This window comes from Furipterus horrens, unplaced genomic scaffold (assembly GCF_987537825.1).
Source record: "Furipterus horrens unplaced genomic scaffold, mFurHor1.1.pri manual_scaffold_5, whole genome shotgun sequence".
Classification (NCBI taxonomy): domain Eukaryota; kingdom Metazoa; phylum Chordata; class Mammalia; order Chiroptera; family Furipteridae; genus Furipterus; species Furipterus horrens.
Window position 1 is genome coordinate 77,589,006 of NW_028327175.1, and position 13,177 is coordinate 77,602,182.

Sequence of the window (13,177 nt, forward strand, 5' to 3'; positions counted from 1 at the left end):
AGATATCATTGATGAATGTCACAAATATAAGAAGGTAAATATGACAAATAAACAACAGGATGATCATGGTTGAACTAAATCACATTAGAAGGCTTCACAGAGACAGCCCAATTTGCCCTAGAATTCACATGCTACTTCAAGCTCAGTGTTTTTGAATCAAGGTATAAAAAGTCTACATACGAGCGAGATCTGTGTCTGGATCGCCTGTTGTTGGGGTCGGCCTGGGTTTTCTCCTTTTGTCTCCTTAATACGGCTTCCCACTGAGGCGCTGAATCAACCATATCATTCTCTTGCCGTATTCTGAAAAGAAAGAGCATCCATCTAAAGTTAACATCCACACATGTGGATGTTGCTTTGTTTTTCTGGTTCATCCTAAACTGACTTTTAAATGACATTAAAAAATTATCAAGTAAGTTATTTTAAAGTTATTAAGAAATGAAAAGTTATTTAAAAAGAAGCAATTTCATTATCACCACCCAAAACTAAGAATATGTTAAATGGATTAATATATCTATAATTATATACCTATACATGTATACTTATGGATATATGATGATTTTTATACATAAATATGTAAGCATATAATCTTATTTTCATACTTCTATCTTTGGCTTAAAATTTTCCTATAAAACGATGTGTCAAACAAAAATTCACTTAAAATATATTTAAGGTTTTTAAAAATATTTTTATTTTTCAATCACAGTTGACATTCAATATTATATTAGTAAAGCATGGTGGTTAGATATTTATATAATTTACAAAGTGATCCCCCTGATAAATCTAGTACCATCTGATGTATAACATATTCAAGTTTTGACTAAAGAAAACAGTAGAGTCTGCTATAGAGACAATCCTAAATCATAAAACAAAATCAATTTTTAATGTGCTAACCGAGACAGTAATAAATACTTTTATGTTAAAATTCTCTTTAAAAATCTTACTAATTGTCAAGGCTTTCATGGACAATTGTTACCAAATATAATTCCCATTTATTTAAGATAGAGAACAAGAAGTGTAAAAAGTTAAATATGGCATCATCATGCATTAGCAGCTGAGTAGGCACAAAGCCTTCTGGTTATGGCTGCTCACAGGCTGAAAAGGGAATGAGGGGTTGAGGGGTGAACACTCAAGGTGGCCAGGGGCCAAGCAGGATATGTAAATGAGGGACCAGGAAATCCAGGGCAAAATTCAGAGCAGAAGGAAACTGGGAGCACAGCCATCCACAATGTGAGATCAAAGGACATTACCAAACCTTATTTTTTAAGGGATAATTCACAAATTGGGATTTTTAAAGTGACTCTTCCAATTTTAAGTAATGGCAACCAATTCTGTACATTAAGGTACCACATGGACCTAATAAAACCCATCCATGGACCACAGTGAAGAATTTTTGGATCTCTGCCATATCATCTTTTAGTAACAAGGGTGAGGTGTTGTAGGAGAGAGGTGAGGACAGTACTTAATTAAAGCAAGTGTTTAGTTAATGTGTAAATACTGTCTGGGATGCACTACAACAATGCTGTGAAGCTAGGAGTACTCCTTGTAAAAATTAAACACCTGTTGTTAGAATATTTAACTTTTATTAATGTACGTAAACTCTCCAGGAACTGCTCCAGTGCGTTCACTTCACACACTGAAACTCCGAGGGTGTGGGAGAGAAGCACCAAATGGCAAGGTAATCATCCCAGAACTGTGACCATATGAGCATAAATGCTTCAAAACAAAAATGAAAAAAACAGGTAAGTCTGGAGTCATTTCTCTCACTGAACAGATGTCTTTTGGTTATCCTGTGACAGCATGCAGTATGAACTGTGGGGAGAATACATGGATTTGCTTATGAAAGCAAATCAGTAGACTGGTAGCAAATAGTCATTTCACAGATAACTTAGAGACAATGTAGGGCAAATTTAAGTTAAAAAGAACAGTACCTCATGAGGAAGAAACTATTTAAGTCCCTCTCAATGAAAGAGAAATTGTGTTAAGTGAAAAATTAACCTGTAACACACTTCAAGCTTTTGAACTGTATGTATTTTCTTGTGAAAGCTTTCATTTCTAATAAGCTATTTGAAAATGAACAAGATGCAGTCATGGCATGTTTTGCAAATTGAAGAACACAGTTCCCCCTCTCATGGCATGTACAGAGGAAATTAAAATTCAATACATACTGCTGTGGATCTTAATATTAGAAGTATCTGAAGAAAAATAAGAATAGATAAACTACTTGAGATCATAATTAATCACCATTCTCTGGAACACTCACATTTGAAAATGTTCTGTGTATGTGTATGAGTGTGGATGTATACGTGTTTATACATTATGTATTTGCACAGTCAGAACCTACACCTCAAACCATCCTGTGTATTATGTGACAGCCTGGTGGGGAAGCAGTCCTGGCCACTCCCAGGGCTGAGGGACTCAAAGTTAGATAGTCACAGTCAATGGGGAAGTATCTCCTCTCCCCCAGGCACCCACACCTCACATTGCCCAGGGAAGGGCATAAAACCCAGGTCTCCTAACTCCTGACTCCCTATAGCTTCCATTCTGAACTAAATTGCCGCATAGTCACAGGCAGAACTAAACTTCACAACCTTTTTTTAAAATGAAATCATCATCTTTAAATATTTTTGAGAGGTCAAGCCTCTGAACAAGGCTGAGGCCTGACTTTGGCAAGCACCCTTGTCTCAAAGGACAGACACTGACAAGGACGCAGTTAGTGTATGCTCATCCTCTGCTGTGGAATTCAACTGGCTACCTTCACACATAGACTTTACCCTGATGAAAAATAAAATAAAATACAACTCCTGACACAAGAGCCCATAGAACTCCTGTACCTGACTAGTAATAAGAACTAGGTATCAGAAGGAATTTCAGACTATGGCATGTACCTTTAACTTTTTTCTAAAAGTCTGGCATGAGGGCAGTGACACCCCGGCAGTTTCTATCCTTGAAACGCACGTTTCAAAGACAGAGGCCCTCTACTGGTGAGTCTGTTTCATAAATATTCTAACGAGTTGCATTAAAAATGTAAGGCTCATTGGCGAGTCACAACAGAAGCACATTTTCCTGAGTGATGGTGCTGTGGCTGCCTTAGTCCGTAATGAAGTTTGAAATTACACCCTTACAAAAAGGCCTCTGGTTAATGGGGCCTCATTACAAGAATGAAAGTGTCATTTCTTCCATCAATGAACTGATCCAGAGAACACAGGTGCTACGGGGTAAGGAAAAATGCTAGCCCTAGAAGCAAGAATACTGTAACACACAGTCCATAAGACGCAGAAGTTAACTATTTTGTTTATGTATGAGTGAACAAAGAAACCTTTAAACGTAAAGATATTTCCTATAATACTTCTGCCTTGTAAGTCTCATCTATCCTTAGGTATGAGATACAAAAGTATTCGTTTTTTTTTTTTGTTTGTTTGTTTTTTTGCTTCTTTCTTACTAGATTTTAATTATGATGTAGGGATTTACATTAATATAGTAACTTAAGTCAAAATGTACTCTTACATGACAGATCATAAAGTTTCAAGGGGGAATAAAAGAGTCCATTGTAATCTACATTGGGGATATATCCATTTTCAAATATTGCATTTAAAGTGAACCTCAAAAATGCTCTTTCTTTACTGTATCCTTAGATGCAATAACTCAAAACTTATCATATTTTGTCTGTTTCCTTATCTACAACTATAGAGTTAACAGTGGGGTTAGGGAGCCTTATCATAACAAGGCTTTTGTTTTTTAATGTATAAGGAAGAGGGTTGCTTCAAAATAGAACAGATCTCAATGTCTCAGAATAGAATTCTAATATCTTTCATCCATGTCTCACCAAATTTCAATACCCTACTCTTACAGATGATGCATGCAATTTAGGTCGTAACTGCATGTGACACTTAATTAAAGTTTGCAAAAGGTTTGAAGATGAAATGCCATATATAATCGTTTGATAACAAAAATGAAGATAATGACTATTCCTAGTTTCTTCTTTCCTGTCTTCCCAATTACAGTTCTGCCTCTTCTGCAGAATTCTTCACATTAAATGAATTCTTATACAAACTCCCATGGGCTTCACTTTGCTCTCTATTTTATCCAGGCGGTTTTGTTCCTAACAGGACCTTCCTTTACACCAGTTCTTAATTCACTATTCATTCACTGAGATAAAGATGATGTTTAATGCTGAACCTGAGAATATTACAAAGCTAATATATCATGAAGCTTCAGGAAGATATGAGGTTTACTACATTGTGCTCCCGAATTCTGCCTGGTCCCATCTCTGCCATTATCCAGGCCAACTGCTTATGTTCTTTGGTCAGGTCTCAGTTTTTTCATTGATGTGCTTATTGCGAAGATCCTTTCTAGCTTTAAAACTTTATGTTTCTCTATTTGTCTTGTATTTCAAGCCAATTAGACACATTGAAACAAACCTCTACTCTTCATCTCCAGACAATTGCTTCATATGGCCACTCCATTACTAATATTAAGTCCCTAGGTCCCAGCTGATGGTAGACTTGTGTTTCTCATCAACTGCACTCATTTTTGGATCACCTGCTATAAACCAATCTTCTTCCTCTTTTTTTTTCTAGTACTTTTTCTTCCCTAGGGAAATTTACATTGGTTCCAGGCATCTGTCAACATACTCCCTTAACACCAGCAAGCAAAAAATTCATTTGCTTTCCCAACCTTCCTCCATGATCAATAAATTCTTCTTATTTGCTCTTAAAGGTGCTTCTGTCTCTTCCACTTATTCCTTATGCTCTCCCTACAAAATGGGCTACCTTTGCTGCAATTTCTCTTTCAAACTCTCCGTTTTCCTCATTTTTCAAGCTGCTTTGCCCCTGCTCAGTAACCTGATGTCATTCTTCAGTTGCTGCAGCTTTGTACTTCCATAGTCAACTCTGTCACCTTTGATTATGTTCTGGAAGCCCTATAATATCCATATAAAATGTCTAAATTTTGATATGACTTATTAGAGTTGAAATCAGAAACGCCTGCAATCTGCAGCATGATGAACACTGTTTCCACTGCCTTTGTATGAACTGCTGTCTCCATACCCACGATTTCTACCTAAATCAGAAACAGGGCAAGAGGGAATGCTAGCAGGGAAACAGTTACCTCTCTTCAGGCTATCTGGAAGAAATGCCCCACTGGTTTAAGCTTGCTATCATTCAAAAAACATCCTCCCCACCCCAGGGCACAGGGATAATAAAGTTGTTTTTTTAAACCACTCCACAAAATCCTACCAGAAGTCATGCCCCACTTAGATGTACCATCTCTGTTCGTTGCAGGGTGACAGAAGACATTTTCTTCTGTTTTTTTTTTTTTTTTTTTAAGAAAAATAATACAAAAGACCTTGTGGAACATATTTAAAATATTTAAAACCATCTTAATCCATTATTCAGATACAGATTCTAAAAGACATCTAAAAGACAGGAAGAAACTAACAACATTTGTGACAGAAAAGATTCATATTAGAAACACTGACATCTTTTTTGTTAAAGGGAGCTGGACCCCGTTTTATAGATACAACAGGGACTCCAGATAACAGGGAGCAGCGCTGACTATTCTCATTAATCTAATAGCACCAGCCTATGCAGGGTGCTTTCTGCTATTCAAAGCATATCTATTATCTCCTGATGTTTACAAACCTCTTATGAGGTAGACAGAACAGGTATTACTTCACTTAGCACGTGAGAAAACTGAGATTCAGAGGGTAAGGCAATCAGCTCCTAGCCACAGAGTTCTTCAAAGCCAGGTCAAATTCATAACACAGGCTCTCTAATGCTTTGTGCTGGGCTCTACTGTCCCTATATGCGCACACATGTGCGTGCACACAGCCTCACGTACATAACCCAGTGGTCCCCTGTTGCCAATTTACTCTAGTCCTGCTCTTGCCCCAGAATTCTCTCATTTCTTTTACTCTTTTAATCCTCACCATGCTCCAGAGTTACTTCTACTTTCATGCTTACGCTAAAAACCCCAGACTACTTCTCTGGTCACTGCCACTCCACCCCCTCCAAATATCCCACTTCAAAACCCTAAAAGCTTAGCCACACATCAAAGCTAATGACTGGCTAATCCACAGATTCTCCCCGGTGAATGCTCAAAGGACTGCTGATTTTCATCAATATCACAAAAGAGGCTTTGCAGACTGTTTTCTTTGAATGTAAAGGAAGCTCAAGGTATTTTCAGGGGAAGCTGGTTTGTGAAAGGTTTCCCCTCAGATGAGTCTACTTCCTAGGTTCGCCTTCAACACACCCTAGACAAGCAAGGTCATGGCCCATAGGCTCCAACCTCTAGAGACACACTGGCTGACCCTTCTGATCTCAGGTATAAGATTCAAAATTCTAACTAGTTGGAAATGAATGCCATTTAATATTCACACAGATCATGAACTTCACATACTGCTTTGCCCTTGGTAGGTTCCCAATTTGATGAATTTAATTGAACCAATTGTTTCACAAATCAGTACAGCAAAGTAATCTCTAAAGAAAATTTAAACATTTCAGTTTTTAATCCTACCAGTATATTAAAATACCAATTTCATTTCCCATTATCAATCTGTTCCTTCACTATTTACATGACCACTACATAACTTCTGGGGGTTCACACAATCTGTTAAGAATCTGATAAAAATTAGACCCTATCACCAGAAAAATTGTATACTTAGAAACGCACAATTTTATATACAATTTCATGGGGTTATGAGAACCCTAAAACCGACCCATGATTCAGAGGATAAAAATGACTCGTCTAAAAATACAAATGTATAAAGGCAGGGAAGGTGGGAATGGAAGACAGGACAAAAGGAAAATGGAAAAGGTTGGAAAAGGGGTGAAGGGGAGGCAGTGTAATAAGGTGCAGAGTGGGGGTCCCAAAAAAGCAGAGCATAAACCCCCACAAACCTGGCCTGGGGGAAGGCAGAGGCAGATGATATGGCATTTAAGACACTTTGCATAACAATGGCAAGTTAATAGCTGTGCTGCTGTCCAGGCAAAAGCGTACCTGACTTTAAGGGCTGTAAACATAGCCAGGAGAGGTGGATGCCCACCCGGCTGGCTGCCTGTGCATTACTGAGAACTCTTGCCCTGACTAAAGATGGCAGCTGAAAGAAAGTAAAAGATATGGGGAAACTGGCAAAAGTAGCACATCATAGGAGGGGCCGGATATGAGGTCACATAGGAAGTTCCAGGCTGAGCATTTAAAATAACGGTGGGCAGAGAGAGAAAGGAATTCCGCTGTGCTACTTAGTGAGAGAGGATCTACTTCTGCTCCTCTGAGGAAGCAGACATGCAGTCTGTGGGGCAATGTGGCCTGGTGTAGTAAGGAAGCACAAGCCATGCTGTCTATGGTGGGATTTCACATGTGGTCTGAAAGAGAGGAGGAAGAAGCCACGCAGAAGGAAGGGGTGTGAGGATGTTACAGAAACAAGGGGGTCCAAAAACAAACCCCAGAGTTTGCAGACGGGGGATGGGGAAAAGGAAGCAGCTTTAAGATGCCTTCGCATGCCTGGGGCTAGTTGCTAGTGTCTTTGTTATGCAAAATGGCTCTGATACTTCCAAGGCCCAAGAAGATGGGAGGAGTCTTGAACAGTGGGATGGTACGGAAGGAGCCTACAGAGCCTGCGTAGGGTTCTGTGAATGGTCAGAACTGGTTGCAACATCCACTGCGTCAGAGGACGCAGTCAGGGATATATAAGCAGCTGTGGACGTTTTAGCTCGGTCTCGGGTCTCGCGCTCTCCCTCTCTCTCCCACTCTCTGTCTCTCAGTCTCACGCTCTCTCTGGCTCTCTAGGTCTTGTGCTCTCCCCCTCTCTCTCGCTTGCTCTTGCTCTCACTCACTCTTTCTCACACCCCCTCCATATGGCTTGGTGAAGGGGCCTTCTCCATGTGGATTAAAGAAGCTGAGTTCTCTATACGGTTTTGAGAGGGCTCTCCAAGCCGCTTTAAGAGGCTCTCGCCATGCGGTTTTGAGAAGGAGAGGAGATCCATGCGGTTTGCAGGAAGAAGGTGGTTTACAAGGAGGCTGAGAATCCAGGCGGTCCTGCATTGAGAGCTGGAGAGCACCACAGCACAGAAAGGACCTCCCCAATCAGATTGAGTGATTGGCAGCTACTGGTAAAGCTGAATTGTGCCTAGGAAGTAGGGAAACGGTGTTTCCGACTTTCCTAAGACTGGCCAGGTCTGGGAGGGGGAGGCAGAGCTATGTGTTTGTGGGTATTTTAAAGAACATAAGACAACAGCAGAAATCCGCAAATAATCTAAATCTATTTAACTGTTAAATAAACAGTTCTTTTTCTTTTCATTAAACTCTAGTACCGAGAGTTGTAATTCCGGCGGCAGGCAATCAGGCCCCTAACTAAACGGCCTGTGGGTTCTGTTTCAATCAGAGCATCCCAGGGGTTCTGTTACAAGGAGAGAGCTGATGGAGCTGTGCGGGGACCTGCCTCACCAAGAGTGGATTCATGGGAGATGCGTGGAGCTGAACTGAACTGTGACCGGGAATGCTGAACTGCAGACTTTGGCTTTTCTGAAGGATGTATGGAGAAGCCACTCTGTTGGGTTCTGTTGCCTCCCTGACTCCACCATGACCCAGTACAACATGGCACATGTTTTCTTGAACTACTACATGGAGGCTGAGAGCAATGTATCCCATATCCTGAGGGAGAGAGCTGCTGCGGGAGGATGGAGACTCTGAAACTCAACAAGTGCACATTCCAGAGGGGATGGAGACCTATTTGTGCAGCCGGCTTACCAACAGGTAAGGATACAGGGAACTTCTGGGCATGGTTTTGGCTCATAGCCTTTTGGGAAGCAAGGGAAGTACTGGGTCTCATGGGAGAGGAGGGCTCTGAGCAGAAGTGCTCTCAGGCCCCAAGGTTGGAGTTCTGTAAATAAAAACCTATTTCCTTAAACACTAACTGTTGGATCATGTGTCAAGGTGCCATATGGCCAGGCCCCAGTTTGCTTGTTCACAGTGGGACAAGCCAAGAGGCAGTGACTCCAAAATTAGATATTGAACTGTATGGTTCTATAACCCAAAGTGCTCTCACTTGTTAGATTTCATTTGATCTTTACAGTAACTCATTTGACCAAAAAGTTCATAATACACCCCACTTTAAAGTAAAAAAACTACAATTTCAGTTGGTTAAAAGAGGTGCCAAAGGTCAAGTACTAGTAGTGCAAGGCAGAACCAAGACCATGTCCCACATCCTTGAGGTTTCTTAACACGTCATTGGCTCCGAAGTGTCAGAGAAGACAGAAAAAGGAAATAAGAGTGGGAAAGAAACTAAGAAAAGAAAGGCAAAGGAACTGAGTGAGAAAAAATAATGGGACAGGAAGATTAAAAAGGGAGGTAAAAGAATACAAATGAGAATATAAATAAGAGACAGTAAGGGGAAAATAAGGGCTTTCTGTCATCTTAGATGTTATGACAAGAAACTGTGTTCCAACTTCCAGCTAGTTGTAAAAAAGGAAGAAAAGCTCTGTTCTCAAACCTCAAAACCTAGAAAATTATAGAATATTCAGATTATAAAAATGGCAAAGAAAGAACAATTAAAAGTAGGAAGGAGTAAAGACATAAACACACACACACACTCGCCCCACAAAAAAAGAGGAGGAGGCTGAGGATTTCTGGTGTTGTAAGAAACCGTGTGTCATAAGAGTACCTTTATACACTGTCAGCTTTGGACCCAAAAATGAGAAAGGGGTTACCGGTATATTTTTCTAAAATTGAAACTAAATAAGAATCCTTGTTCGAATAATTAGCCTTCCAGAGTGATGTAGATTATGACCTTTTCCTTAAGGGTTGTTAGAAACCACAACTATTGCTTTTGATAAAGATGATTTGTACACATTGTTTTATTAACTTTTGTTTCTCCTCACCCAAATGAGAGATGTTTAAATTGTTATCCATGGGAACAACAAAGCAACTTCAGCTCTAATGGGTAGATTTTGTGAAAGAACTGTATTTCCACAGAGTGGCCAACGCCTAACAGGAAAGACTTCCTACATTTAAAAAAAAAAGAAAATCCACCAAGAAGTGGCAAAGCAAACAATACCCCGAAGACCACACACACTCTCCAGAAAGTAAACCTGACTATCAGGAGTTCTGCTGGTTACAACATGGGCTTCAAAACAGACTGACAAGCAAATCTGCACAGTCTTTTTGCCCCTACGTCCAGGCTTTGGTTCCCAAGGGGAGACAGGAAGGCAGGGTGTGTCTGGTGCAGGCTCTGGTTTCGAAAGAGATAAAGCACCTGGGGCTGAATTTTGAGACCTTGCTAGCAGGAAGTAGAATATCAGCAAGTTCAAGATGCAGTGTGCCTCATTTTAGGGTTACCCGGCCCCTTAAATAAAAGCACAAAGGACTCTGTGGAGAGCTTGGCTAAGTCACACTGGTTCTGGGATAAGGAAGGACAGATGAAGTTGAAGAGATTTATCGTCTCCCACAAAACGGAGTCCTTTGCACAGGTTGGAAGTCAGACATCAGGAGACAACCTCCATCACAGACAGAAGAGATATTAGGACCATTAGCAGGGCTGCAGTTTAGATACTCAGACCTATGCATCCTGATGCAGAATGAGTGGCTTCCGGCAAAATTTAAAAGGCTAATCATGGGATGGCGGGGTTAGCGGAAGCACAGCATAATGGGTAAGTGGCACCTGGAAGCAGCCTGTGTTGGCTGCCTCTCCTGCACACACTGTCACCTGCTGCACAAGAATTTCCAGGAGTGGTGACTGGAACTGAAAGACATCTTTCTTCCTCTGCCTACATTTTGCCATACCCCTGAGATGTAGACTCTAGACCCCATCTTCTAGAGACACAGGCAATTTAGGAAGCCCTGGAGCAATATTTCTGCAGGTAAAACGAGTTTGAAAGACTTTGTATCATAATGTTTTTTGAAAAGTGATCTCATTAACAGCCTTACAAAGCATATTAGCATTTAAACATTCAGAACCACCATCATTCTAAAATACACTACTTATGCAATACAAAGAATTCCGATCTAAAAAACCGTGAGTGGGGTGGAGTGGGGGAGAAACTCCTGAGGGAGAAAACACTTACAAGGAATACTGAAGCCAGTGTAAGTAGATCACTAATGAGCTATTTAAGATTAAGAATTTGTTGGCAACCTTTAAATAGTGTTTCATTTTGAACAGTAAATATCACCAAGAGTGCCTCTGGCCCCAAAAGACATTGTTTTTGAACAAGTCACCTTCTGAGAAGTTGAAACTAAGTGCATCTGTGAACAAAACTTAAAATACACCAAGCATAACAGAAATATATTCGTTAAGATACTGGTTTGATCAGTAAGTATAAATGGGGTCAGGGGGTAGACAGAACATGAGATTTTTTGCTTTGTTTTGTGTTGTCTGTGAAGATTCTGAATTTAGTGCAGGAAGAGGGCACCCTCAGGGACAGCTGCCCTCCACACTTGGGTTTTCACAGATGAAGAGGCTGAAATCATTTCCTCGAGGAGAGTATCATAACCACTGAGACCTCACCTCTAGCTGGTGTGATTCCAGCCCCTGAGAACACTCCACACAGAAAGCTTTCCTAAGAAAATGGTCCACTCTGACAATGCTGTCTGGGCTATTATTGTGCAGGCTTTGTAGTCAGAGAGGGAGCTGATTCAATGTGTGCCAAGCATGAGGACTCCAAGTACTAAAGAAGAACCTTGGAGATTATCTCACCCAACTTCCTCGTTTTACAGAAGATAAAAAGACGACCCAGAAGAGCAAAAGCAACCGGGCCAGAGTTGCACATCAGGTGAGAATGGGTTTCCAACTGCAGCACTACTGACGTATTTTTGGACCAGATACTTCTTTGTTGTGGGGGCTGTCCTGTGCATTGTAGGATGCTCAGCAGCATCCTGGCCACTAGCAATCCCCTCACCCAACTATGACATCAAAGGTATCTCAAAACATGGCCAAATGTCCTCAGGGAGTGGAGGGGGAGGACAAAACTGCCCCCAGTTGAGAACCACTGCCGGGTGAGAAACGGGTGCAACCAGCAACCAAGTCCCTCTCACATGCAACCTGGGACTCTAACTACGTGGACACTTGCTTTCAAATACATATTTTGTAACCAGGGAGACCTGATTAATGCACTAAGCCACACGAATACTGATTACATGTCAAGTGATGTTATTAAAAAGCTCTTAAAAATGAGTTTTAGAAGATATGAACTGCATTGCCCTATCTAATTGTATGTGCCTGACATAAATATAAACACATATTTTCATGTATATCTACACAAAGCTGAAACTATGAAATCTATAAAACAATGAGTCCCTCATTTTTAGTTTGTCAAAATCTAGTAAGTAATATCATGTTAAAAGATACCTGAAGGAGAAATCCCTCTACTAACAGTAAAATTTCTTACCACCCTTAGACAAATTTATTACATGTTGTACCTAAATATATTATTTTTTTTTTCATTAACAGGAAGGAGCCTCATTGTCAAGTTGTTTGATCATCTTATAAAGATCAGAAACTGAGTTCATGCCCTGAGTTTAAGGCTCACTTGGTTGAGTATCATCCTGCAAAGTGATTCCCAGTCAGGGCAAATGTCTGGGTTGCGGGTGGGTCCCCCAGTTGGGGGCATGCGAGTGGCAGCCGATCCATGCTTCTCTTCCACATCAATGTTTCTCTCCCTCCCTTCCCCTCTCTCTAAAAATAAATAAGTATTTTTTTTAAATAAAAATAAATAAATAAAAATACATTGGACACCCAGCTTTTCCCACCAACAGCAACCCCTGAGTTTGGAGTTTCAGGTAACTACAGTATTCTAACATTACCTGTTTCTCTTTTTCCGGTGTTCTCTATTAGAGTTTTCTGATTCACTACCGCTGCTTGTGTTACAGCGTGAGCGTGACCTGAAGACAAAATAAGAGCAAAAGGAAAAAACCCTCATTTAAGACAAAAGAAAAATTTTAGAAAGGTTCATGTTGGTTCTTTGGAATTAATTCTGTAGTAGAAATACTAATCCAAACATAAGTTTTATCCCTCCCCCATTTAGTGTTTCTCAATTCAGTCAAACATCTGAATGAGTCAAAAGAAATGTGAGAGTAGATTAAGGAGCATAGTGATGCTCCCAGAAAGGACCACAAAAACAAGCACTTCCAACAGAAACCTGACATGGCAAAGCTATAAGCCCCTGTGGTACACTAAATATAGACTCAG

At 40.4% G+C, this 13,177-nt stretch overlaps 1 protein-coding gene across 4 annotated transcripts in view; it reads right to left on the reverse strand.

Annotated features, from left to right (window-relative positions):
- The window catches only part of EPB41L4A (erythrocyte membrane protein band 4.1 like 4A), a 241,028-nt gene that overhangs the window by 27,184 nt on the left and 200,667 nt on the right, over window positions 1–13,177 (reverse strand). For all 4 annotated transcript variants that reach the window (XM_090276562.1, XM_090276561.1, XM_090276563.1 and 1 more), the window contains 2 exons: window positions 12,793–12,870; window positions 181–300 (listed from right to left, as the gene is read on the reverse strand). In XM_090276562.1, coding sequence (XP_090132688.1) covers window positions 181–300; window positions 12,793–12,870 — 198 coding nt within the window. The remainder of the gene's footprint in view (window positions 1–180; window positions 301–12,792; window positions 12,871–13,177) is intronic.